This window comes from Falco punctatus (assembly GCF_963210335.1).
Source record: "Falco punctatus genome assembly, chromosome: 3".
In the NCBI taxonomy this organism is placed as follows: Eukaryota; Metazoa; Chordata; class Aves; order Falconiformes; family Falconidae; genus Falco; species Falco punctatus.
Window position 1 is genome coordinate 52,859,833 of NC_137582.1, and position 26,506 is coordinate 52,886,338.

The 26,506-nt window shown below is 38.3% G+C and overlaps 1 protein-coding gene across 1 annotated transcript in view; it reads left to right on the top strand.

The window, feature by feature from the left end:
• Positions 1–6: 6 nt before the first annotated feature.
• Positions 7–26,506, top strand: part of LOC308060423 (opsin-5-like) — a 58,621-nt gene continuing 32,121 nt past the window's right edge. Inside the window, 4 exon segments of the mRNA XM_080379159.1 lie at positions 7–13,945; positions 17,506–17,668; positions 20,506–20,633; positions 21,176–21,510. Coding sequence (XP_080235285.1) covers positions 13,858–13,945; positions 17,506–17,668; positions 20,506–20,633; positions 21,176–21,510 — 714 coding nt within the window. The 5' untranslated portion in view covers positions 7–13,857.

Consider the following 26,506-nt stretch of genomic DNA (forward strand, 5'->3'; position numbering starts at 1 on the left):
GCCATGTAGCGTTTGCTGTATCCATTCTGCTCATTGTGTTTATTTAAATTGTTCTTAGGGTCAGGGCCATCTGATGCAGTATCTCTCAGCTATGCAGACTCCAGGGCGACGTTGGATTTAATTAGAAAGATATAAACTAAATAGAAAGAAAAAATAAAGAAGATAGCATAGATATCAGGGTAGGGTAAGCAGAATTAAGTGGGGAAAGGGTTGAACTGACATCCTCATCTCTTTCAGGCAAACATCCCAACCACTGAGTTACACAGCCAAGCTCTTTGCAGCTCCGTGGGTCATATCCTTTCCTGCTTGTGGTTCAGCTTCAGCAGAGTGACCCTTCTTCCACCTTGCTGTAACCTGGTGGGTTTTGTGCTCCCCTCAGAAGTGGGAGATGTTGACCTGACTCCCATTAAGACAAGAAGTCCCCAGGCGCTAAGCTGCGCGCTGCAGTGTGACCGTGCCTGCAGCCGTGTGGCAGGGGTGCAGAAGACAGGCTTTGCCAGTACTCTCACCCTTTTCCCGTGGAGTCTTAAATGTGGAATCTGTTCAGCTGCGATGCCGACCCAGGAGAGACACCTGGGCTCTGAGCTTCATGTAGGCGAACCACAGCCTTGAGGCAGGCACCGTAGTCTGGAGAAAAGGTAAAATTCATAGCCAGGTCTATGTTCACTGGCCTCTCAGCTTGCTCAGCCTCTCGGTGTTTGTGGATCACTCTCCAGCACTTCAGATCCTGGCTATGGCTCCTTAAATGACTGCTCTGAAAGGGCCAAATAGTGGCAGCCACAGAGATTATGTTGGTGACATTTGATTAGCCTCGTTGGATTTCCTGCTATGTTTGCATCATTCTTTTCTTTTTTTTTTTTTTGTTGTTGTTGTTGCATTAAAGAGCAATCTGGTAAGGAAGGCTTCTTGTGACATTAAAAAATTTAGGCTGGAGTCTAATATGGATTATTTTACTGATACAAGTAGTCAATGTGTGTTCTCTGGGAATAATTCCCAGACTTTTCCTCCATTGCTCCCCTTTTAAAGGATCTTTTTTTAAGTCAGTGGCACCTCACACAACTACTTTCTTAATGTTTTGAGAAAAGGATAGTTGCATATACTTCTGACTTTGACTTCTACTATACCAACGTTTTACCAGCACTACTGCCTAGTGGATTATCTTCTCGTGGCCTTGAGGAGAAATAATACTGAGTAAAATGCACCATCTTTGTGGTGTAATAACTTGGTTGATTGCTTTCCTCTTTTTTTATAAATTAATTTTCCACGTCAGGTTTTCAGTCTGAGAAAGGGTGTGTCGTAACTGGACAAACTGGTAGAGCATCTACATATCTTGCAGCAGAATACTGTAGAAAAACTGCTAAGGAATTGTGGTTTATAAACATGGCACAGTTAGTAATCTCATAGACAGTAAAAATCATGGGGATAGGCTCAGATGATACTAATTGTCTTAACAGTAGACTGTGTGGTTAAGAATGAAGTCATATTATTTCGGTTTAGCTAACTAACTCTTCAGCATGTAGTCTGAAGCAGTTACCTAGACACCCTCGGTATGAGACAGAGGGGGGTATCTTAATCAGGGTAATCGATATCTCAATCAGGTTTATCACCACTGCCTTGGACAAATGGAACATCCTATAGCATCAGTCTGCAAAGAGTCAGCGAGCACTGTGGCTCTGTGTTGGCAGTATCAAAGCACAGACTCACGCTGCAGTGCCACGGACAGGGGCTTTATGGCTCAGAGCCGGTAAGCTGGCACCATTCTGGAGCCCGTCATTCCAGTATCACCTTTGCTCTTTGGCAGCGTGTTTATTCCCTTCAGCCATCAGATCCTCTCCTTGCTAGTTAGCTAGCTGACCTGGTGGGCTTGATTACTGACCTCCTGTCTTGCTTTGGCAGCCTAGGACATAGGTTTGAAGTGGTGCAACTTTCTTCTCGTGAGAGAGAGACCAGCAGTAAGAAGTCAGAGAAGAGATTTCCTCATCTGTTTAAGCTCTTGATTTCTAAGAAATGGTTTGCCACATTTGGTGAGGATGTATGCAGTCATTTGCATATCAGAGTGAGGTGTAACTGGTATTGTAAGATGCAAAGTATAAGATACGTAATGTTTTCATGAAGAAAGCAGCACTTGTGTTATTAATTTGTTGCTTGTAGGGTTTTTCAGACTAGGTATCTTTTTTTCATTTGGCAATTAACATCCAATACTGCTGTATTTCTACAGAAATCTTAGTTGAGGATGATCCATCAGTAATAGACTGATAGGTCTCTTAAAATGGCATTTGTGTTTCTTAAAGGGTGCTGTAACAGTAACAGAATAATTCGGAAGACCCTTCAGCACAGGGAGAGAATAAGAAATTTCTGGTGTATTTATCCTTCCCACCACAAGGAAGGAAATCAAAGCACTAAGCTCCCACAAGAGTAACAAGGCACCTTATTTCCACCTAATTCTTATTGTCACCTCTTTTCAGAACTAAGTTCCTCTCACTGAACTTTAATGGCCTCAAGGAGGTTCCTATGGCAGCACCTAAGCCTGAAAACAGACTTCATTTATTACTAAATTCTTGTTGAAAGGGAAAACTGCCTTCTCTCAGCTTCTCCTACAGGCCACAAACCCTATTCTTACTTTGACGTAGGGTTCCACTGAATTTACATTGTGGAAGTAAATTGTATTTCAAGTCAGTCGTTATTGGGTTTCGTTTTGGCAAGGACTCTCAAAACCAAACAAGGGCTCTTATTTAAACTAAAAAGAGGAAAATAGCTGTTTCCCAAAGGCATTGTAATAAATAACTAAATGGAAAACAGAAAATCTGACTTTCCTTTTCTGCCTTACAAATAAGATGCGAAACAGAGTACTTGAGAACATTTGGAGATTTATATAAAATAAAGAGTCTTGTTACTGTTTCAGTTATTGAAACAAGTTGAACAAAAGTACAAATGCTCTAGCAATTTCGCTGGATAAATTGGAAGCCACGGCAAGTATAGTCAGTTAACTAATGAAACCAGAACTGTGTGATGAAGATGCTCTCCCATTTGTTGGAAGCCTCCTTTCCCCTCTTCTCTGGTGCAAAACTGCAGTATGAAGCCAACGAATAAGACCAGCAGTTATAACCAGCCAAAACAGGAGAACTTCAGCTGTTCTGGGAACTGACTATCATGTTGACCTGCCATGCTCTGCTCTGTGCTGTTGGGCACACACTAGTCTCTGTTCTTGCATTTTGTTTTGGTTTTTGAGTTACTAAGAGAATTTCCATTGAAAACAAAGGTAATGTCACGTGTGGTGTTGAAATAGTTCAGAAACTGTGTCCTCTGGTTGTAGTTGGTGCCTTAGTTGTGGTTTTCAGAAGTGATGCCCCTCTTCATTTATTGTAGTTAAACATTTGGTTTAGTTTTTGTTATTTAATGTGTTTATCTGAAGATGCACTTTCTGCTCTGGTATTGGAGATTTCGATGGGCGGTGAGACAATATGGATTTGATGCTTTTACAAAAGTAAAGGTGAGTAGAGAATCCCCTGAAAATGGTTTCCTTGTCAATTAGTTAATAGATTCTGTGACTTTATGTTCTAATGTCCCTACAGCAGGCATCTTTGTCAGCCACCTTGAGTGCCTTGATTATCCCAGCTCCAAACGTGTAGCTACTGTCTTTCTCCTTATTTCATTTTGATTTGAACTCTCCTGGAGGAACAGTGCTTGCAGAATAAAATTTCTGCACCAGTTCACAGTATTTTGTGTTATGTGATTCTGAGCTTTTGCATATTCAGCTTACTTTGTTGGTGGCTTGCAACGATAACGTTACAATCAGAGCTGGTTATTTACTTCATATATTCAACAATATAGTAATATGCTTCTTTATAGTGTGCCTAGATTAATTGAATCTATAGATCAAGTTTTTCTTTGGTTATTTTGGCAGGGAAAAAACTAAATTATGTGATCACTTTATAACATCATCTTTGTTCCAAGGGCACCTATTATTAACAAGTAACAGCCTCCCGTAGATATGCCTTTGGACTGTACTATGTTTTAATGTGTCTGAAGCAAACCATGCATTGTCTGTGCTCAGCACAAGGCTGAGTTTATTCTTGCTAGGGCTTTTCAAGATTGACAATGGATTCGTTTTCCAAGCATACATAATTTAGTCTTGTTCTAGCCTTGCAGAATGATTACAGAAGTTTATAATAAGCACGTGCTTTCTGTATCTAGTCACATATATGAAATGATTTTCCAGGCATTCTGAAGTCTTAGTGACAGAAATAAACTTGTCATAATTTACTTTTTTTTTTTTTCTCGTAATCTGTAAATGCTTTAGGTGATGCCACTGTTCCACTGGATGACCTACTGTAAATTCTTTGGGTTTGGAACTCTTTTTATTATGTTTTGTGTCCCATGCTGCAATGTTGTATAATGTTAATAAGCAAAACAAAGTAGACCAGGGGAAATAAGAATTAAGAACGCCTTTTTGAAGAGATGTTAGAAAGGACTGAGTTGTGATAAGGTATTTTCAGGGTAACTGGGTCCCTTTCAAACAGTGCCTTTCACATCTTGCTTGCTGTCAGCACTGCTGCCAGAGAGAGCATGGTACCCTTCTTGTATTGTCTGAGAGTGCCAGTTGGAAATCTGATTCTGCACATTTTGTAGAACCTTTCAACCTTCTAATATAATGATAGTTTTACATCAACTTTTGTTTGATTTTATAGAGATAGAAATAGCATTCCAGAGTCAACCCAAATGGAAAACTGACTTGGAATTTGTTCATGTTTCATCACAAAATGAAGTTCCTTGTTTGAGCACATGGTGATATCCAGGTGCTTCACTCTTCCCCAGCTGTTGGGACTTGGTCATCAGATGGCTGTCCTGTTGAGCTACAGGAACTGTGTGACTGGGCTCTGGCATGTCCCCATCACTGAAGTCAGATGCCAGAGGAGAAGCAGGACGGGAAACACCCGAATGAGAACTGCTGTAAGGCTTCCTGATAGCTTAGTGATAGCAGAGATTAGGTTCAGTGTATCACAGGCAAGACTGAAACATTTTGATATGTTAAAACACAAACTTTGACCCTTTCAGACATATCTTTCTTGAACTACTCATGCCTCAGTTTTTTTCTGTTGAGTAGGTGGTGCTTCAACTATTTCAGCTGTGGAGCCGCCTTGCTTTTCTTGTGATGTTTCACTCTTGTGTCCTAACTTCCAACCTTTTCTTGTCTTGGGGCTGCATGGTTGGCTGGATGTGGACATCTGGCCAGATTGTTTCCAGCACAAGGAAGGAAAGGGAGGCAAGGGCTGGGAGTATGTTGTGTGTATGACCCTGCACATTTGCGAAGTGTGCATGCAGAGGACTGCACACAGCTGGAAGACAGACCTTCTCTTTCCAAAGTCCAAGTCTGTCTTTTCAACACTTACTCTGTGCAAGAGATGGTGCAACTCCTGGCTGCTTTCCAGCTGTCTTCACCTTTTCATTCCTTTCATTTATATGTGGACTGTCAGACTTGTCCTTGTGTGTGCAGTTACTCTCCAGGGAAGCCTTCCTGGCTGCTTGTGCAACAGTATTTCTATTATTTCTGTGAATCACTTTATAAAGAGACACTTAAGCATCCCTCTGTATCGAAGGGCTGAGGGTGTCTACTCACTTTTACTAGAGCTGGAGCCATAACTGCATTTAGCATTTCCAGAATATTACTGCAATACTGATGAGTTGAAAAATTAATTATAAATGTCTGGTTGGTTTTTTTTCCTGCTGTTTTACGTTCTGTTAATACTGTAATTAATTTTTTTCCTTTATCTGCAGAATAAATTTTGTGTCACTCAACAGATGTTTCTGTTTTAGCAATGAACCAACTCCCAGACAATCTTGTGCTTTTATATGATTTCCTATTGTTTCAGCTCACTTCTAGAAATGACAGACGACTTAATCAGCTTGAGTTTTAGCTTTTATATATGCTTTTCTTCTAGTTAAAACATGCCCTTTCTTCTTCCAGCTCCATCAGACCTCTGAGGGAATGCTTTTGTTAAAGGGCCTGTTGCTTTGTTGTTCGTATAGATTCATACATCCTCACACATTCTTGTCATATGTCTCATCTATGATGTAAAGTGCTGTGGGTATGAAATGGGGAAATGCTCCTCCTCAGGCAGAGATCCTTCAGTGATCATGTCTATATATCTTTCCAAGAGTTGATGATCTTCTCTAAATGTTACTAAATACACAGCCATTAATAGACCAGACTTGCTGATTAGAACAGAAAGAGTTTTTGAGATTTCATGTGTTCAATGAACAAGATTTAGTGTTACTTATTTAACAATTTAACAGCAATTCCTCTTTTCCCTGAAGGCAAACAGGAGAGATAATTTCCTAAGAGAAATCATTTTAGGACTCACTATCAAGCAAATAGATTCTGTCATTAATTACAATGCTCAGATGAACAAATAAAATCATAATTTGATACCATCCCAATGAAATAACAATAGAATAAGCAGTATATTTTTTAAAACTTAATTTTTTAGCATTTTGTGATACAGCAAAGTGCAAATAATTAGAAAGGCAAATGACATTTTTTCCCTCCTGCTTGTTAGGAGACTGCAAGATATTAAAATAAAAATTCCTACTTGAGATTAGTTTAGAGAATTCTTCAGCTAATACTTCTTGGTCAATGTACAGTGGAAGAACAGTCCATGCTGTGCTGGTTAAATATATAATCCATGCAGAATTTTCCTATTCTTAATTGGGAATACCTATTTTATGATATAAAATGGAAATTTTGTAATTTAGATGGCAATTAAAAATTCTCTTTTCATAACTTATTTATTGACCAGGTCTGCCACTGATCTACTGCAAGCAGGTAAATTAATATACTGAAGTAATCTACTGTAGCTATAGAAATCATTGTCTGAGGAAGCAGCTCATATGCTTCTTCTCTTAAGAATTTGTTTCAGACGCTGCAGTACTCTAATGCTTGTGGGGAGAAAAAGAAAACACTCCAACAGAAATACATGTTCAAGTTGGTCAGAATTTTGCAGAGGTTAATTTATTTCTTGCTCAGTGAACTGTCTCGTTAATAGCAACAGGTACTAGGGTCTTGGTTCTTTAGTAGTATAATGTGGTATATGTGTGGTGATTTTGCTAGGAAGAATGCTAGCTTGAATTAAAAAAAATAATCAGTGTAGAAAGCATTAGGCTTCTAAAAGGATTATCTAGAAGTACATGAAAAGAAATAGAGGAAAAAAGGGAAAAAGCATCATAAATAGGTTCGCTGGCTGAGTATATTTCAGTTTTTTCAAATATTATTTAGAAGAAGTCTTCGCATTGTTATAAAGGAAGAGTTGGTTGGGTCAGTCAGTACAAAAGCGTATGTGTAGCATGAGCGAGCTCAGAATATTAGGGAAAAAATAAAGGGCTTAACAGTGGCAGTAACTTATGCTTCTTCACCAATGAGTTCCCACTGTGATGCTGTGACTGAGAAGCTGTGACTAGCTATGCGTATCTCAGTTGGGGAATATTAAGTTTGAGAGGTTAGATACTGCATTCATGAAGGTAGTTTGGGGTTATAAGCTTTGTGCCACAGCAGGAGAAATGCAGGCTGAACAACTGGGAAGGAGCCAGGGTGAAGTGAATCAATCACTTCAAGAGTGATTAGGAAAAAAAAAAAAGTTCCATCATAAGATAATTAACTCTATTTTATGCAAGTGATGAATATGTCATGCTTTGCAGCTATGTATTTGGAGAGTACATTCCTGATACCAGAGGCTTTTTCAATGAAAAATGGTACAATGTGAGTTAGTGGTTGGTAGTTGATGCTAGACAAATCCGGGTTATAAATGGGAAAAGAAACGTAAAAAAATATGTATTGAGAATAATTAACTCTTAGACAATGTTGACTAACAATATTAATGTCTAAGTTTCTGCAAGCAGAAATTATAATAAGTTTACACTTTGTAATTCAGGAGGTTAGCCTGGAGGCTGGTGGCCCCTTCACTGCTTACAGTATTTGAGATACTCAATATTTAATCAGATGAGTAATTATCTTCTATATATTAGTTGATGTTCAAAGGCATTCTTAGGCTGAGCATGGAACATCCCTGCCACAGGTTAAGAGTTTTTTTTCTCCTATAGTGCTGCCCCAAGAAGTTTGTTTGTTTGTTTGTCTTGTTGGTTTTTTTGTGTTTGTTTGGTGGTGGTTTTTTGTTTGTTTGTTTGTGGGTTTTTTGTTCTTTTTTTTTTTTTTTCCCCTGAGAGTGCTTTATCTTTTGATTCATAAAGGAGAAATACACAAACAAAGCATTATGTCTCAACCCCTCTCATTGTGCTCTGGCTGCATATACAAGCAAGATTTATAAAGCAATTTTGAAAGTGATAACTTCCAGAATAGGACTATGTAATTTCCCTGGTAAACTCTATGTTATAAATTGACTGCAAGAAGAAAAAAGATAAGTAGAAGAAACAATAGGCAAGGGAGAAATAACCATGCTTTAGGGGGATGCCTTACCTGAAGAAGAGAAAGTAGAAAGAAATGGGACTCTTCTAGACCAGACCTTCTTCTTCGTCCCATCCTATCAGTTTATCACTTCTAACATGAGTTTATATGATATAGAGAGCATATGATGGTTAAGCCGTAACTTCTGTACAAAGCCTAATTCTTTATCTTAAATGTGGATAATGCAAACTTCTGCCTTGAAATAAGTAAAACTATTTGTGCAAATGCAGACCAATTCATTAGTTAAATTATCACAAGCATTAATAGCTGCACTGAACAGGCAAATGAAAGTTCATTTTGTGTTTTACTTTTAAAGGGCCTAGCAATAATTTTTGATATTTTTACTATCCTTCTGACAATGCAATATTTTGGAAGTGTCTGTAATTTCATTAGATTTTCTTAGTACTGTAAGTAACTGATCACATTAGCTATTTTTATAGAATGAGCAGCCGTTCATCTTGTTTAACCTGCTTAATCTATAAATGTCTGGAGGAAAAGGCGAACAATCAAAATGCATCTCTAAGTCTCCAAAACTTGCTAAGAGGCTAATTATCTGAGAATGCTGGCAGACTGACAGGGAAATGAATTTGAGAGTCATAGTCCACTTACACAAAACACATTGGCAACTTTTATCTGCTCTGGAGTAATGTGCTGGGTTGACCCTGGCTGGATGCCAGGTGCCCACCAAGCCGCTCTATCGCTCCCTTCCTCAGCAGAAGGTGATGTGGGGGAGGAGATGAAAAAACCTTGTGGGTCAAGATTAAGGCAGTTTAATAAAGCAATAGCAAAGGTCGTGTGTGGAAGCAAAGGAAAAGAAAAGCGTTATTCTTTACTTCCCATTAGCAGGCAATGTCCAGCCACTTCCTAGGAAATAGGGCTTTAGTACATGTAGCAGTTCCTCTGGAAAACGAACGCTGTAATAAAAAATGCCCCCTCATCCTTTCTCTTGGCTTTTATATCTGAGCAGATGCCATAGGGTATAGAATATCCCTTTGGTCAGTTTGGGTCAGCTGTCCTGGCGATGTCCCCTCCCAAGATCTTGCCCACCCCCAGCCTGCTGGTGAGGGCAGGGGGGAAGGCTGGGCAGACAGCCCGGGTGCTGTGCCAGAGCTGCTCCGCACGGCCAGAACACTGGTGCGTTATCACCACCTTTCTAGCTACCGGTACAAGCAGAGCACTAGGAGGGCTGCTGTGGGGCTCAGCCAGACCCAACACAATCTGTGACAGTAACAAACAGCAGTCCACTGCTACGGCAAGTCTTTCCTGCAGGGAGGGAAGGGACGTTCCATGTAATCAAATAGCAAATATTGAGCCATCCACAGAGTATAAAATGGTGACCATGTACTGTTCATTTCAGTATAATGGGTGCTTACCATCAAACAGTAGTTGTGCAACATTATATTTTTAAGGGAAGGTTAATCAGTGACTCCAAGAAGCAGCTAAAATAAAAGATCTTGTGAAGCTGGATCTGAAACCAAACTTGCCAAAAGAAGTTGAACTGTGGTTAAGAAAAGCCTATATAGGGAAAGGTAAATCAGGTTTAGTTCTCAGTCAGCTGTAACTAGAGGGTTGACTGTTCTTTGAGACCCCCAGAAGTTTTCTTGAATACCTGTAAGGAGCATATGTGATGCTTATTTAACATAGTATCACCTATTCTTGGGAAATGAATGAATATACATGACTTCTCTCAGAAATATAATGCATAAACGTATGCATGATCTATATAATCTTGCCTGAATGTAACATATGGCACGCATGTTAGGTGGAGTGATCCCCCACACATCCAGTGCTGCAATAAAGGAATGTATGTTTCTTAATGCTACACTGGTGTTAAGGAGTTGTCTTATTGCTGATTTCAGTGACAAAACCATACGCAGTATAATGGGTAACCTGTGTGAGTCACAGACACTGAGGTAAAAACTTTCCTAATAAGTGTTTTTTCAGTTATTTTTGTAGTGATGGAAAATAACGGCTGAAAACTGAGTTGTTAAAAAAATTTAATGAAATAAAGCATTCAGCTTTCAAATATTAAAAAAATATAATTGAAGTAAATCTTGAAACAATGTATCAAGCAGTGTTAAATTCAACATATTTTATTAAAATATTATGCTAAGTTTTTTTTTGGTTTAAGAACCAGCACAATAGGAAAACCACGTGTGTTTTACAAAAACACATGTTGAAGTCAACTAGACCATTTAATAAAATTTTATCAAAAACATTTCACACAGATCTAGTTAATGGGTTTGAGGATAGGATTTTGTGCCCATTGTAATGAGGTCACTTTTCTCATCAGTTTCTGCTTCTCGTTTCTCTTCCAATATAGCCAGCTTTGCTAAGTCAAAACATAAATGATAACAGGAGCAGCATATGTTTGTGTGGATTATAACTACCATTTCACTAGGTAGGGATGAAATGAATTCTGTTGGACTCAGATGTTCCCTGGATACCTGTGACCTAATCAGCATTTATGTCCTGTGGACCTGAATCAATACTGTTTCACTCCTTCGGTTCTCTGTTACTAGTCAGTTTTCTTTCCAGCAAGCAGTAACATTCCCACTGTATACACCAATAATTTATTTTTAAAACTTTGGAAAGATGGTTCAGATCAGAACACATGGCAGTATAGCAAATAGTCTTCTTTATGACCTCTGGAGAGATAAAATTAGCCAGTTACTGCTGTAACTTCTCACTGAACTGTCATTGTTTTGTTCTGTATCTGCACCACTGTAGCCTGTGATCTGATCAGCTTTCACAAACCTATCCCTGCTCACGAGTGCACTGTATGTTATAAAGTTTGGTGGAGTATTATGAATGTCTAAGTTTCTCTTTACTGACTGGTTAAATAACTCCTCCATTCATCAGATAGAAATATTTCTGTAAAATTACAGAAATATTGGAATTAAACTATGCAAATTTTTTCAGCAAGGTAGACAGTTTGAATTACGTTCTTTGTAAATATTTGTAAATATTCTGTTTTCTGATGTCCAGGAGTGGTCTCAGGTATTCAGTGGGAATAGTTTGGTTGTTGTCAAAGCTGAAACCAAGTTCAGAACATAAACAGTAGTTGTACGATTTCCCCTCTTTTTAGCTTTGCTTTTCTACTTACTCATCTTACCCCAGTAATTAAATTTTGATTCCTTTTTACTAACCTTGTCCTACAATTGAATACTGAATGCTGTTTACGCTTTGCTTTGAACAATTGAAGCTTTCTGACTAGAAGGTAACTGAATTATAGGAGTTGAATCTGAGAGCTTTTAGTATATACAATAGATTTGTAGCATGAATAATGATGTGCTACAAATAATGATTTGCTTTGTTGAGAATTACCTCATCCTCTGGAAAGGGCTCCACCCATGACAGTGCATGCTGCACATCCCATATGTGTCAGACCTGTGTTTCTGGGAAGTGGGGGAATATATTGTGTACATCCATTTAAATCTGACCCCTTGGGAGGCATCAGATCTCATATGAATTCAGTAATATCGTGGTGGGCAGCTTACCTTGCCAGTATGAATTATGTGTCCTGCTCAGGCGGAAAGGTTGGTCGTCATTCCTGTCAGACATCAGGATTTTAGTCTGAATGCAGGTAAGTGAGGTGGAAATGAGTGACTAGGCCGTGGAGGCTAAAGAGTGTTAAGGGAGGGCATGGGGGCTGTCCAGCTTTCATGCGTTAACTGAGGGAGTCCAGCTAGACTGACACCCCAGTGTCAGACAGGAGTAACTGAAGGTGAACTTCATGGTCCTAATGACCTGATGCCATTTTAACCTAATCAGGCTGTAAGATTTGCTACTTTCTCCCCTGGAGAAGCTTTTTCTCAGATTAAATGAAGAGCCCAGGCCGTTCAGTACACAGTGGTGCTTTAGCCAGAGGTGCTGGTAGAAGGATGTCTTCATCCATCACAGCAGTGAAAGCTTTTGAGCTTGTGTCTCCAATGTACTAAATCTGGACTGAACTTTCTCGTGGTGGTCACATTACACTGCAATTCAGAAAGGAGAATCCATTGTGGTCCCACTGAACGGGTGGTGTTTGAAGGTTGGCTTAGAGAAGTGCATTGCTCTTTTACATTAGTGTAACTCTTCACAAAGGATTTTGCTGGGAAAAGCTGAGCAACATCCCACTGACTTGACTTGTCACAGCAGGTATGCCTCCTTGCTGAAGACATATACTAACACCTGTGCTATATTCAGAGTTGTCACATAGGATGCCTGAAATAGACTTTTAAGTTTAATAACCCACTCCCTGAAATCTGAGTCAATCTGTTGTATTTTAAAGGAATTGGCAGGAGCTACACACTAAAAGGAGGGGCTGTTGATTTACCTTAGTCCCTTTTACTCTTTCACATACTTTGCTAATTTCTGGGCTGCAGAGACACAAATTTCTATGGACTGGTTTACAAATGCACTCAATGAGACAGATTCAGAAAGGTGGAGGGCAGGGATGGCAAATAAAGGCGGAATGCTTGTGGAAGGCAGGAAGAAAGAGAGAATTTATTTGGCTCACCACTACATAAAGCTACGATTTAAAAGCTATAAATAAGTTTTAGAATTAAGTGCATACATAGACATATCTCATACAATCTTGTCTCTACTTACTAGTTATTCTGATGCCCTTCATACGTGTGTGTGTTCCCTCAGGTTTATATTTGCAGTTTTGTACCCCTTGTTATTAAGATTTCCTTCATTGGTTCCTCTGGTGGTGGTGATGAGTAATATTCTGGAACAAACAAATCATTGAGGCAAGTTAGGTTTCCAAAATTTAATGGACCCTTGCTCACCGATTGCATTCATAATGTTGTGAGCATTCTTATATTTGGATAATTATATCCTCAAATTAATACTTATATATATTTTTATATATTAATATATAAAATATATTAAGATTATATATATTATACCCTCAAATTAATAGAATTTTATTTACTTCAGTTCTAGGCTGTGATTTAATCTTAAAGTTATACAGAATCACAGAATGGTTGAGGTTTGAAGTGACCTCTGGAGGTCTTCTGGTCAAAACCCCCTCCTCAAGCAGGGCAGCCTAAAGACAGTTGCCCAGGACTGTGTTTTTCACTATCGCTAAGGATGGAGACTCCACAACCTCCCTGGGCAACCTGTGCCAGTGCTTGGTCACCCTCAAAGTGAAAAAGTTTCGTGATGTCCAGAGGGAGCCTCCTGTGTTTCTGTTTGTGCCCGTTGCCTCTTGTCCTGTCACTGCACACCACTGAAAAGAGCCTGGCTTTGCCCCTTTTGCATCCTCCATTCAAATAAATTAATTGCTTATTCAGAAAATAAAATTAAATTCTCCTTGTCCTTTCCCCACAAAACAGCTTGCAGCCTTGCAGAGAGCTCACAGGTGCCTACTTGGATACTGAATTTCTAATGCTGTGTTCTGTTTTGTTTTTCAGATGGGCCCATCTTTCAGTAACTCGACATTCCAGTCCAAAATAACAGAGTCAGCTGATATTGTTGTTGGAATATGTTATATGGTATTTGGTAAGTATGATTTCATGGTATAGAGCTTTGGCTGTATTTGATGTGGTAAGGAGACTTGACTGTAAAAGTAAAGTTTTTTTGGACACAGATGAACTTCTCTATATTCATAAAGAGGGGAAAAAAAGCACAGGGTGAAATCATTGAAGGGTTTTTAATGTGTGATTTATGTTAGGCAAAAACCCCCTTATTCAGTACTAGGAATATAAAGCTGGGAAGGAACATGAGTTTTTGAGGCCCTGGCAGTTTTAAGCATCCGTGTGATCATTGTTAAGTCTGAACAAGAGAGTGTCTCTTCCACACATCATTGCAAACCATAGAACAACGTATCCTGACTCCTCATAATGCCTGAAGTAAAATACCAAAAGCTGTAATTATAACATGTCAGGGATAGGTGCTGGAAAGACCAAGTTTATGGCCAGTGTCCCGTCATTGCCTTAGAAAGTGAGATTTCTGGGGAGGGGGCTATGCTGTTAGAGAGGAGGCAGATTTATTATCCGTAGCTCTGGTCTGGCTGAAGAGAAAACTCCAGATCCTAAAGGTACTGGCCAGTGTAACCATGAGCCAGAGACCAGGAAAGTCAGCCCAGACATCTGGGAGAACAGTGGCCACCCTCGTTACGTGCAGTTGGTAGGCATGGGGATAGAATTATAGACTCATTTAGGTTGGACAAGACCATTTCTGGTGCTTCAGAAGATGTTGATAAAGGAAAACGTAGCAGTCGAATGAATGCCCTAACAGAAATTTTCCCTCCCTTATGGCAACCAATACTAGCTCTGAAGTGTGGGATTAATGCAAAATAAATATAGCACAACAAAGAGTGAACTCATGTCTAGTCCTGTCAACGAACATTTGCATCCTAATGGCTTCAAAGATTAACATGTGTTCTAACATGTTTTCTCCAAATTTAAATGAATGTACGCCCTATTTATTTTAGACTGTAGCTGTATATGTATAGCTGAGTTTGAGAGGAGACATATAGCCTGGGTGGACAATACATGTCAGTTTAGAGACATGTCCCTGCAGCATTTATACTCCTGAATTTGCAGAGCTCATCAGCTAAATATAGGATCATTTCTCATCAGAAACCTCATGCAATTTTTCTACTGCCAGATGGACTAGAAATTTTCTTGTGTAGCTTCATTTCTGGTTTTAATGTTTTCTGTTTGTTATCAGTACCAGATAAGATGCAGACCTCTTTACTGACAACACTGCTGATAAAATAGTGACAATTTTATCCATGTCTGTCCCATGTTTTCCTCTCCCATCTTTGTTCAGCTAGTCATACAATGTAGTGTTGCCTCATAACTTTTGTTTTAACTTTCTCATTCTGGATCCCATGATAATCCACTGTGCTCAGATCACCAAGTCTTTTTTCAGGATGTATCCTCAGTATCTATTGTACCAATTTTACCAAAGCTGTTGGACAGCGCTGCTTGGAAAACAGATGCAGTATGTTCACAAGGCCATAGGAAATGGAGCTTGGAGTGATTCTGATGAGCATTTAGACCATTTCTGGGCTTTTTACACCATTTCTGACCAAAATTTGTCAAGCCTTCTCTGAAAACCTTTCTATGAACTCACTAAGCAGTTTATTCCAGTGTTTGCTAATGTAAGGCAGAATAGGAAACATGGCAAAGAGGTTTCCAGTAAGTGGTATTTTGTAAAAGTTGCACAAAATATTTGAATGAAAAATTATATGCTTAAAAAGGAAAAAAAAAAAAAAAAGATTTTAGATAAAACCTCTTCCCATCTCTTCCTCCAGGAATTTCACAATGGAGATGTATGTGAACAGGGATGGCTTTGACCATAACGGTCAGCCAGATGCTAAAGTGACTGTCATGTCAGTTGGTGCATGCTAAAAACTGTAAATGGACTTGAGCTGGTAATCCAACCAAGAACAGACACCATGGGAAATAAGAACAAAAAATAAAATTGAGGTTTTGCTAAAGGAAAAATGTGGTGATTGATTCTTTTGTAGTACAGCTGCTGAGAGTATTTAGTATAAGTGATATCTCTGATGTGGCTGCTACTTTAATATTCTGGTTAAAATTAATCTCACTAGGAACAGTGAGAGAGCATATTCTGATAGTCTGATGATCTGTGCTCCCTGACCTCAGTCAACTGGATTCTGCTTAAGTAATGTTCCTTTTAATGATACCAAGTGATAATCAGATTGAAATGTAATTGAAACATTGGAAAATATTAAAATGGGGAAAGAAAATGGAAATAATAATTTTAAACAGAACTGTTGCCTTTTACTGTGTTTTCATTGTTATATTTTTGAAGTCTTGGAAGAAAAATGTTTGGAACAAAATTGTTGCACATTTGTGGGAGCAGGATTCAAGGAGAATATCTTTTCTCTTTCCAGGAGGTTATAAATTACAAATATTTTAAATAGGTGTAAGGAGATCAGTGGTAGAAAAAGAAATTACCAGTGTCTAACATTACTTGCTAAACTGCCATTTCCTTATAAGAAAATATCATAATCTGTAAAATATTTGGGAAAATTAGGTAGATTATTTCCTGTGAGAGTATGATTAAATTAGGCATATTCTCTTATGGGTATAATCCAAAGCCAATGATGGTTTGCAGTCTCTATGCGAGTTGTTAACGTCAGTTTCTATATCAATATTTACCTATATTCTATATTTATAGTGTTGCTTTTTTTAGAGGTATACAGGAACAGGCAGTGAGGTCCATAAAGCACTTGGTCTCTATCCAACAGCTCGATTTCACAAGGCATTAATTAAGGGACCCTCTTATTTATTAGGTATTCTTGTGTCCATGGCCCTCTGGAATTTTTACGTTTGGAAGTGTTGTTCTTGTGTGTCTATAAAAGGCTGCTTAAAATTCTGGGTTTTCACTGTTATTTGACCTTCAAAACTGATGGTCGCCTAACTCACATAACTTTGTGTATCCTTCATAGGCTTTGATCCTGTTAGTTTAAAGGTAGAGAGCAAATTACTTGTCTTCTACTAGATTACTTTCAGCCTTCTTCAGTTTCTTGTCAGGGCTCATAGTAAAACCAGCATCCACAGGGGAAACAGTTCTATTTACACACAGTTCAGACATTACTTAACATTTTTCTTTTTCATGCATGCTTCAACATTCTTGCTGTATTGCGTATTATTACTAGGAACTATAACAAGCACCACTGAAAAAATGCCTCAAAGAGAAAGGAAGAAGGTTTAGCGAATGGAGAGCTCTATACCTGGAACTGGGAAAAGGGGTGCAGTGTCAGATGGGTATTGTCTCTTGCTTAATTAATGCCAGCTTCCTAAAGGAAAAATTACTTTTGGCAGGCCAGTTAATTTAATGAATACAATTATTCATTAGATCTTAGTAGACAGTTTGATGAACAAAACAGGAAGAAAGCAGGAAAAATGACAAAATATTTTGAAAAATCTTTGAAATATAAGGAAGAGAGAAGCACAAATATAAAATAGAGACAAGTTTATCTGATAAATGATAGCTATGATGACAGCGCATTATTCTTGTGCAGGAAAAGAAAAGGGATGGCTGAAAGTAAATTTTTCTTCATATTCCATGTTTCTCTGCAGGAATATGCTCCTTGTGTGGGAACAGTATTCTCCTACATGTCTCCTACAAGAAAAAGAATTTGTTGAAACCAGCAGAATACTTCATTATTAACCTTGCCATCAGTGATCTTGGTATGACTCTGACATTGTACCCTCTAGCTGTAACCTCCAGCCTCTCCCACAGGTTTGTTCACTATGCACATATTTAACATGTAGGCTCTGGGGGTCTGTGTCAGTGATGATGACCAAATTGCTCTGCCACTTTGTGTGTTGTAAAAGTGGGAATTGATTAGAGGGACTGAGAGAAGTGTGTTCTGTAACAGCAGCTTTATGGACTGCTGGTGTTAATTACTATTTGTGTCTGTTTGAGGTTACTATCTTTTTGATTTCTGTAGGGCTGGGATTTTGTTCCAAATATCCGATTCCTACGGTATTTATCCTTTGTGGGTAGTATTATTCAAGTGATGGTGAAATGCTTCATTTTTTTCAATTGGACAATGAAATTTGGTATCGTAAAAAGGAAACCCTGAATTTACTTATGATCTCCAAATGTAGGGGTAGTGATGATGCATAGAAATGTAGTGTTCTGTATTAATTTTTAGGTCAGCACTCTAATTTGGAACTTCTTCCTTCCTTCCCCACTTCTCTTTATCCACATGTATTTAACCTCATATCATTGTGCAAGATCTATTTTTTGTGATCTTTTAAAGTCTGGGAGTCTTGGGAGGCTCATTACTAGACCTCAGATAGTATTTGTGCAACCCAGGAAGCATGAAAGTGTTTGAGAGAAGGGAACTAGGTAGAAAAGGTGAAGGGAGATCAAGACTGATTATCAGTTGTTGTTCTGCAGGGTTTGGGATAGGATGGTATTGGCAGTATTTTGATCTATCCCTCTGGGTTGCAGAATGTCTCACAACTGATGGGACAAGAGGAAATGGCCTCATGCTGCACCAGGGGAGGTTTAGCTTGGATATTAGGAAAAATTTCTTCATCAAAAGGGTTATCAAGCATCGGAACAGGCTGCCCAGGGAAGTGGTTGAGTCACCATCTCTGGAGGTATTTAAAAGATGGTAGGTGTGGTGCTTAGGGACATGGTTCAATGAGGGACTTGGCAGTATTAGGTTATTGGTTGGACTTGGTGATCTTAAAGGTCTTTTCCAACCTAAATGATTCTATTATTCTATGTGACTATGCAGTACTGATCTGGCTTCCCAAAACGCTTTACTGAGAAAACTATGAAGGCCTGTAAAATGCTAAAGAATGTGAGAAAGTAAAGCATTGCTAACTAGATGGAGACATCATCAAGATAGCCCATAAAAAAACTGAAAGAGATAAAAAGATTAAATTAGTTATTTAAACTGGCTTTTCCTGTATGGGAATGATAAGAAAATAGCAGCGGAATCAAAATCATTAAAATGGTTAATGTGTAGTATGATGAAAGACAGACAAATCTGGAAGAACTGCCATGGCAATTTGTATGTTGGTGACAAAGACATATAAACTAAATATTGATGTGAAGTCAGCTAAACAGAAAAAAAGGGAGAAACAGCCTCGTGGTCAAGAATGGAAATTCATTTAATTGTCACAGAAATTATATTCATTGTAATCTCCTTTGGGAATTAGGTGTCTTATCAGGTAGCATCCACCAAGAATTCCTGCTGTCCCTCTCTAATAGGTGTCTGGTCTAACTGCTGCTGTTGTACCAGCTGTTTCTATAGCAGCAACTGAAGCTCCACAGCTTCCAGCCTAGCATGTGGTGGTAGATTGGCACTTGTTTTAGGACATTTAGCACGTTTTAGCCCAGCACTGATATACTGGCAGTGGCTCAGCACAGACATGAATTGCTGTGGCTCAGCTCTTGCTGGGTGCTCCTCAAAGCCCCGATACTGGGAGAAGGAGGGAAGTGAGAGAAGAAGCTGTTCTAATTTGTGTGTTGCCAATGCCTGAGATTTATTTCAGTTGGAATTCAATACTAAATGTTTTTATGCTCCTTATATATTTTATTTCTCCACGCATTCCTTAATACATTAGAAGCAAATGTACCTACTAGTTAAAATACCCTTCTGGATTTCATGTATCAGTAGATACTTGAAAGGTAGAGTTATATGTGGAACAGTTACGGAATTTCTCCATGTTCAGCTAAATAGTTGCTTAAAGAAAGACTGGTAGCACAGCAGATCAGAGAGTCATGTAGCAGTGTGTGGTGCAGAGATCCAAGCCCTATTGGAATGAGTGTTTAGTAATGTAGTCAGGTAAAACATATTTAACAAAAGACACAGAGAGAACCTCACCCAACCTAACCTCTAGGTAACTTTTTCTTTTCAACTAATCAAATTGAAAAAATTGTATTTGATGTGAAAAAAAAATCTCTCTTTATCCTTCTTGCATCTAGTTTTCTCTTATTTTGGCACAAAATTAAGAAATAAGAGAAAAAAAATCCAGTAATTACTCAGTTTTTACTACATTACTTTCTGTGCTGAAATATTGCTATATATATTGACTAATGGAGGTGATGTCTTCAAAATGTAGCAGGGGGATTTTGACAACTGCTACTGTAAATCATACAAGTATATGAATAGAAAGGGAGGAGGTATAGTGATTCAGATCAAAGTTTTGTTCCTCTGGAGAATCTTCACAAGTGTATGTGTTGACTTTGATGGAAACTAGTTTTAAAAAGATGCATAAAGGTAGCAGAAGTAATAATAAGCAGTATTTATGAATTTATGAATTATCATGACCTAGGTCTACTACTGACAAGCATTGTGATTATTCTTTTCAGAAAGATTATCATTAAGATATACTGCTTTGTTTTATAAAAATGGCTTAAATGTGAATCATAAAAATGAAGCGGAACATTACTGGCTGTATCTTCTGTAATCGATCATTGACCAACAAATGATTTAATCATGCAGTTTTATTGAAATTTTAAGGCTACAACTGTAACTATATTTCTACCATTTAGCATTACATTTAAGAAAAAAGGATAACATCTGAGAATTAGTTTTCTTGGTTATTTTCCAGGTGGCTGTATGGGAAACAAATTTGCTTGTTCTATGCGTTTTGCGGGGTGCTGTTTGGGATCTGCAGTCTTTCAACACTGACATTACTGAGCATTGTGTTCTGCCTCAAAATTTGTTTTCCAGCTTATGGTAAGCTAATGTTTCTGTCCTAGGTTACTCAATTTTTCTTCTGAACATAGACCATCATTTTTGGGTTGCATATCCTAGAGAGTATTTTTACAGAAGAGAACTTTTAGATCCAGTCAAAATCTTATTTCTGTGATCATTGATAATTGACTATAGGGCTAGATATATGTGATTCATTACATTTAAGCTCTTGTAAGTCAGTGTGATAATTTGGAAACCTGGAATAAGAGTTCTTATCTGAAAGCAAGGCTAGTCTGAATAAACTGTGGGTTTTTTTCAGAGTTTATTGCTACATTTTGATAGAGATTTATTCATACAGATTTATGTTGTACTAACTATCCTAATTGTATACCCAAGAATTCAGCTACCTAATCTTTTTGCAAATTGTTGTGAACCATGCCCTATTCTTACAAACCTTCAATATGCTATAATATCTAGAAGACCTATTGAAGTTATCCTTCTTACTTACCCTGCTTCTGTCTCTATATGGGAAACTCCATCCAGATGTGTCAACGATGCTGATCTTCACTGATTGTGTCTTCCAGGGAACAGGTTCAAGAGAGAACATGGACAAATCTTGATAGCCTGTGCTTGGACTTACGCAGCAGTTTTTGCCTGTTCTCCTCTAGCTCACTGGGGAGAATACAGACAGGAGCCCTATGGCACAGCCTGCTGCATTGACTGGCATTCCACCAACGTAAATGCCATGGCCATGTCTTACACCTTAGTCCTCTTTGTTTTCTGTTTTATTCTCCCTTGTGGAGTAATTGTCACTTCCTACTCTCTTATTCTGGTGACTGTGAAAGAATCCAGGAAAGCAGTGGAACAGCACGTCTCCGGCCCTGCCAGGATGAGCAATGCACAAACCGTTACTCTCAAGGTATTTGAAAGTTAGTCTTTGGCAAACTGTATTTGGCACAGCTGGGCTGCACCATTTAAGGACCCAGAAACTTCCTGAGAAGGAAATAAAGATGGAAAAGAAAATCGGTCCTTACTGCATTTTCATTTCAGACAACAGTGTTGTCTTATGCAGATTCACTGTATGGCAATGAGTTGCTAAACATACAGATAGTATCTGTATTGTTTCTGGAGGGTGGTAATTAAGCTCACAGAACTCCATTATTTGTGAAAATTAAGGTTTCAGTTTTTGATCAAAAGGAAGGTTAAAAATTGGAGCACTATATAGAAGTGAGTTTGGGTCTCATGCTCTTGAACCACTGCTTATGAAAGCCATTCTGGTTTCGAGTGAGTAAATTCTGTTTGCCCAGCTACAGAGATCTGAGCACATCCAGTCTTAAGCTTTATATCACTGAATATTTAAAATAGTGTGGTAGAGATCAAATTCTCTTGTTTATAAATGAAAAAAGGACAAAAGTCACAGAAAAGTGTTTTCCTGTAAATACTTTTTGAACCAAAACCTCTGAAGTTTTGTGTTTCACTAGTTTATAAGCAAAATTAAACCTGTCGTTGCAGTATTTGTTGTGGAAATTGTTTCTGGCTGCCTGTCCTTTCCAGAAAATCAGCATCTATCTTTTTAATATAACAAAAAATAAGAAGAGAAACTTGCGCAGTTGACATTAGGTGTGCTTTACTCCTCAGATAATGTACCTATTGAAAGATGTGTTACCTCTTGACTCTGTTAATTATCTCCAGTGAGAAAATCTTTGTTTTTTCTTGATGTCAGTGTTTCTCTAGTTATTTGTTTGGCATGTCCGTCTAAGTATCTTCCTCATCACCCTTCAGTTTTCTGCTTGAAGTCATCTTTGGTCCTTCTCTCTGTTCAGGAATATGGACACTCATTTGCAAATACAATTAGATATCTCACAGATCTGCTTCTGTATAGATGATCTACTTTCTTTTTTTCATGCTAACAAATTTGGTCCCTTTCGGACATCTCTCTTCAGATGACCAAGTGCAGTGTAGCTGCACTAGACATCTTAATCTGCCTCATCTCTCCCTTTGAGTATCTTGGGTTTGACCACTGTTGGAAACATCCTCCTCCTATCTACTGCATCGTCTTTTAACATAAATATCTTCTGCAATCCAAGCAGTTTAATAACTAAAGAGTTGTGTCCATATCTTTCCTACTCCTTCTTTGTAATAACTCTTAGATGGGAAATTTCCCAACTGAAGTTTTTAGGTATATTCCTGCCTTGTTCCTGGATATTCAGTAGACATGTAGACATTAATTTTCTTAAGGCCTTCATTTGACCACAGGATACTTTGCTGTAATTCTAATTAACTTTTAAAACTCTTCATAGCTTATGCTAATTCTATACTCCAGTAAGACCAAGATGCTGGTTACACTGCATCCTCACAACAATCAGAAATATGCAGGCATGTTCCATGCTACTTGTCATTCTTATGAGTTCCTCCTAATAGAAACTGGCAAAATGAAAACAATATGTCCTTCAAAACTTCCTTTGTGATGTTAACACAAAAAGTCATGCTGGTGTGTCATACAGATTGATACTGGTTGGGCTGCTGAAACACCAGGAAAACTGCTTATCATGTACCGACAAGTATCTCTTCTTCGTATTACCTGATTTTTTCCCCTCAAAATTGCTCTGATCTTCACTGTTAGATTGTAAACTCCTTAGTTACTCTGAGGGTGCTTATCTATGGAGAATCTCACCCTAGGATAATAGTAATAATGCAAACAATAAGTAGTTATACATGATAATCCCTTCGAGACATCTGCTAAGAGGATGATGTAAGTCAAACTCCTAAAAGCAGAGAGGAGAGAAGAGACCTTGTTTTGTTTTGCTTTCTTTCTTTTTTTTTTTTTTCCTTAAGAAACTCTGCTAAAACAATCCACTCCAAATCTACCAATTTTATGGTGTACTTGGAATGATCATTTGTTGAACTGTAGCTCTTCCTGCAGGATTTGAGCTGCAATACAGTCCACTTTGTAGTGCCTGTCAATTAGAGACAATTTATAGCCTGTTCTTCATCTGGCATTTTCCATCCTGCCTCTGACATCAGGTCACTGTGACTTAAGAGTCCTGGTCAGGTTTGACCTGTGCCTCTACGGTCTGATCCAACTTCAGCTGAAGTGCTTGGACACTGCTTCAGTCTTGAAAAGCTAAATCCAGAAACTGATCTGGGGCTTAAAATGGGGCTTAGACATTTACAAGTCCAGCTAAGCCTAGATCATGGAAGCTCTTGCGTGGTGGCTCCCTATGCCTCGACGCTCCAAGAAAATGTCACAGGTTCCTCTTCAAACATAAAGGTTTCCCAAGTTCCTGCAGTTTGCTTTAATCTGTATTGCCCTGCACTCTAAGTGGCTCTTTCCCAAAACATATTAACTTAACCAGGCCATAGCGTGCAATTTAGGCCCACTTTAGCATATTTATTAGTAATTGAATGTTTTTATTAAAAAAAAGAACAATAAAGTGCTGATAACAGTCACTATCATTAATCTGCTTCCCATGGTAAAAGATCTGTCTGTAGTGGTGTTTTCTGTGCTTTTTTAGAATGACACTAGCAAGATTTCTAGAAAATTTAATGGGAGCTGTATCATGCTATTAGTGCTTTTGTGCTTGTGAATTTGCCAGGCTGGCTAACTGCTGATATTGCTTTTATTATTATATAGTGCTATTATATAATACTATATAATATATTATATAATATTATATAGTATTATAAAAATCAATTATAATGTGTACAGAAGACACTATTGTTCTCATGTGATCTCTTCACAGGTGCATGAGTTTTCCAGCTTCTGGAGAAAACATGCTCTGAGCATATAGATAAGACTGATAAATATTATGAATGCAAGGAGAGATGTAGAAAATTGCCTCTTCTCCAGGAGTTCCTTGGGATTAAGCTATTTCAGAAACACAATTTAGTTCCCCCTAGATGCTGCAGGAGCAGAACCATGATGAGCGTAACTTCATGTCTCATCAGATACTGATCCAAATATCATTACTGAATTGTCTGCAGTACCTTCAATTTAAATCATGAGGGATAAGCCTTTGGCCTGGCAGATCGTGTTCAGTTTTTGTTCTGATTCAGACTTCGTGTATGACCTTGGACAAAACTCCTGCTACTCAGCTTGTATTTCTTTGTGGCTGTAGTATGTGATACCTCTGAAGTACCTGATTTAAAGCACTGAAGTATCATTTGGCTGAAAAGAAGGCTGAACAATTCACATCTCTCTTCTAATATTGTTTACTGAAGAAACTGGTTTTGTTCATTTTTATAATGCAATGATTTCCAGAGAAACAACACACACAAATCTACACACTATGGGGGTTAATTGGTCTTAAACTGGGTTTCCACAATGCAGGGAAATAGGGTTTGAGTTTTTTTAATCCTCACTAATTATTTTTTTTTGTTAAATTAACAGAAATTTTACCACCAACATTAGTGGAAGGTGTTGCATTGCTTTGAAATTGGAAGTATTCTATATCCCCTGGTACAAGCAATCTTGAAAGCTGTGGCTAATTACAGGTGGGAAGATCTATGAGCATAAAGGGAAGTATAATGGAATAATAAATTGGATAAAGGTTGCTATTCAAAGAAGACCCTCAGTTTGGAATACAGGATGCTAAAGCTCAGTAATTCATTGCAATGGGTAAATCTACTCCTGAAGTAAAAACAGAATTACAGCTGTTCAATGACCTTTGTGATTTTGGCCACCTTAAATACAAGCTTTAGTTGTAAGGCAAAGCAACACTGTGATTTGCTGCAGGCATTTCAAAGCTGTTTGGGGATTAGTGGTCAGTGTGCTGTTTCTAAATGTGTGTGAAGGACAAGAATCTGGATGAAGATACAGTCTTAGTGCCAAACCTGCACTATTGACTTTATCATATTTATTGATTTGAGGGGAAGGCAATCGGCTTTTTGACAAGTGTAGGAGAATCTGGTTGACTGATAAAGAACATGTTGAACGTGTCTTACTTCAACGCATGTTATGGAAGAATACAGAAATTTCATTTGGAAAGAATGTGAGATTGAGCTTCTGTTACTTTAACGCAGATGGTCACATTTATGGTTGGCTTTTACTTTTGTGTAGGATAAGCATTTATAATAGAGAAATGTGAAAGAAGTGCTTTTAGATTCCTGTGTGAGCATGGTCCAGATCAAAAAAAATCCTCTTCCATTATGTTTTAAACCTTTCAGGAAAGTTGCCTTCATTTTTGAGTGCTCTCATTTGACTAGTTTATTTATAGTGATCACTGCTACACATCTAAAAATCCTAGGCTTTCCAGATGTGCAGGTCCTACAAAGTTGCCAGGCTTCTTGGGCCAAAGTACAATTGTTATTTTTTTTAAATCTGGAAAAGGTTTACAGAGGAAAAAGAGGACAGATCAAGGGTAAGACAGCCACTAGCCATCCCAAGTTCATCAGGCTTTTGTTACAGCCTTATGAATATCATTTTAATTCCTTTCCTCCCATTATAGGAATAATAGCATTAGTTATTCTCATCTGTTGCTTTTCAGACTTTGCCATCATTGCTTTGGAATGTTTTGCAAGATACAATTGCAATATGCCTTGGCTTTACAGTTCAGTAAACTCCCAGTATGCAGAGCGTTTAGCTGGCTAGTTTCATGATTTCTATGCACAATGAAACTCTACAGGATGGGAAATTATGGCAAATATTTCCCTTACTGACGAGAACTGGAGCAAAGTTGAACTACCAAACCAAGGCCACCAGTGTAGTCATAATCACCTACCAGATTCAAATTCAGGAACCAGTCTTGCTTTGCCTGGTGCTTAGCCTGTTAGCCTCTGCCTCTTGCACATTTCTGCCTCCAGGCTCCAGGTATAGTACTTGTGGTGACCTGACTACTCAGCAAAGTTTGCACAGCTAGCCTGCATTTTTCTAGTAGAGGGGTCTGCTCTTGCAGGCTTTTGAAGAAAGCTAGATG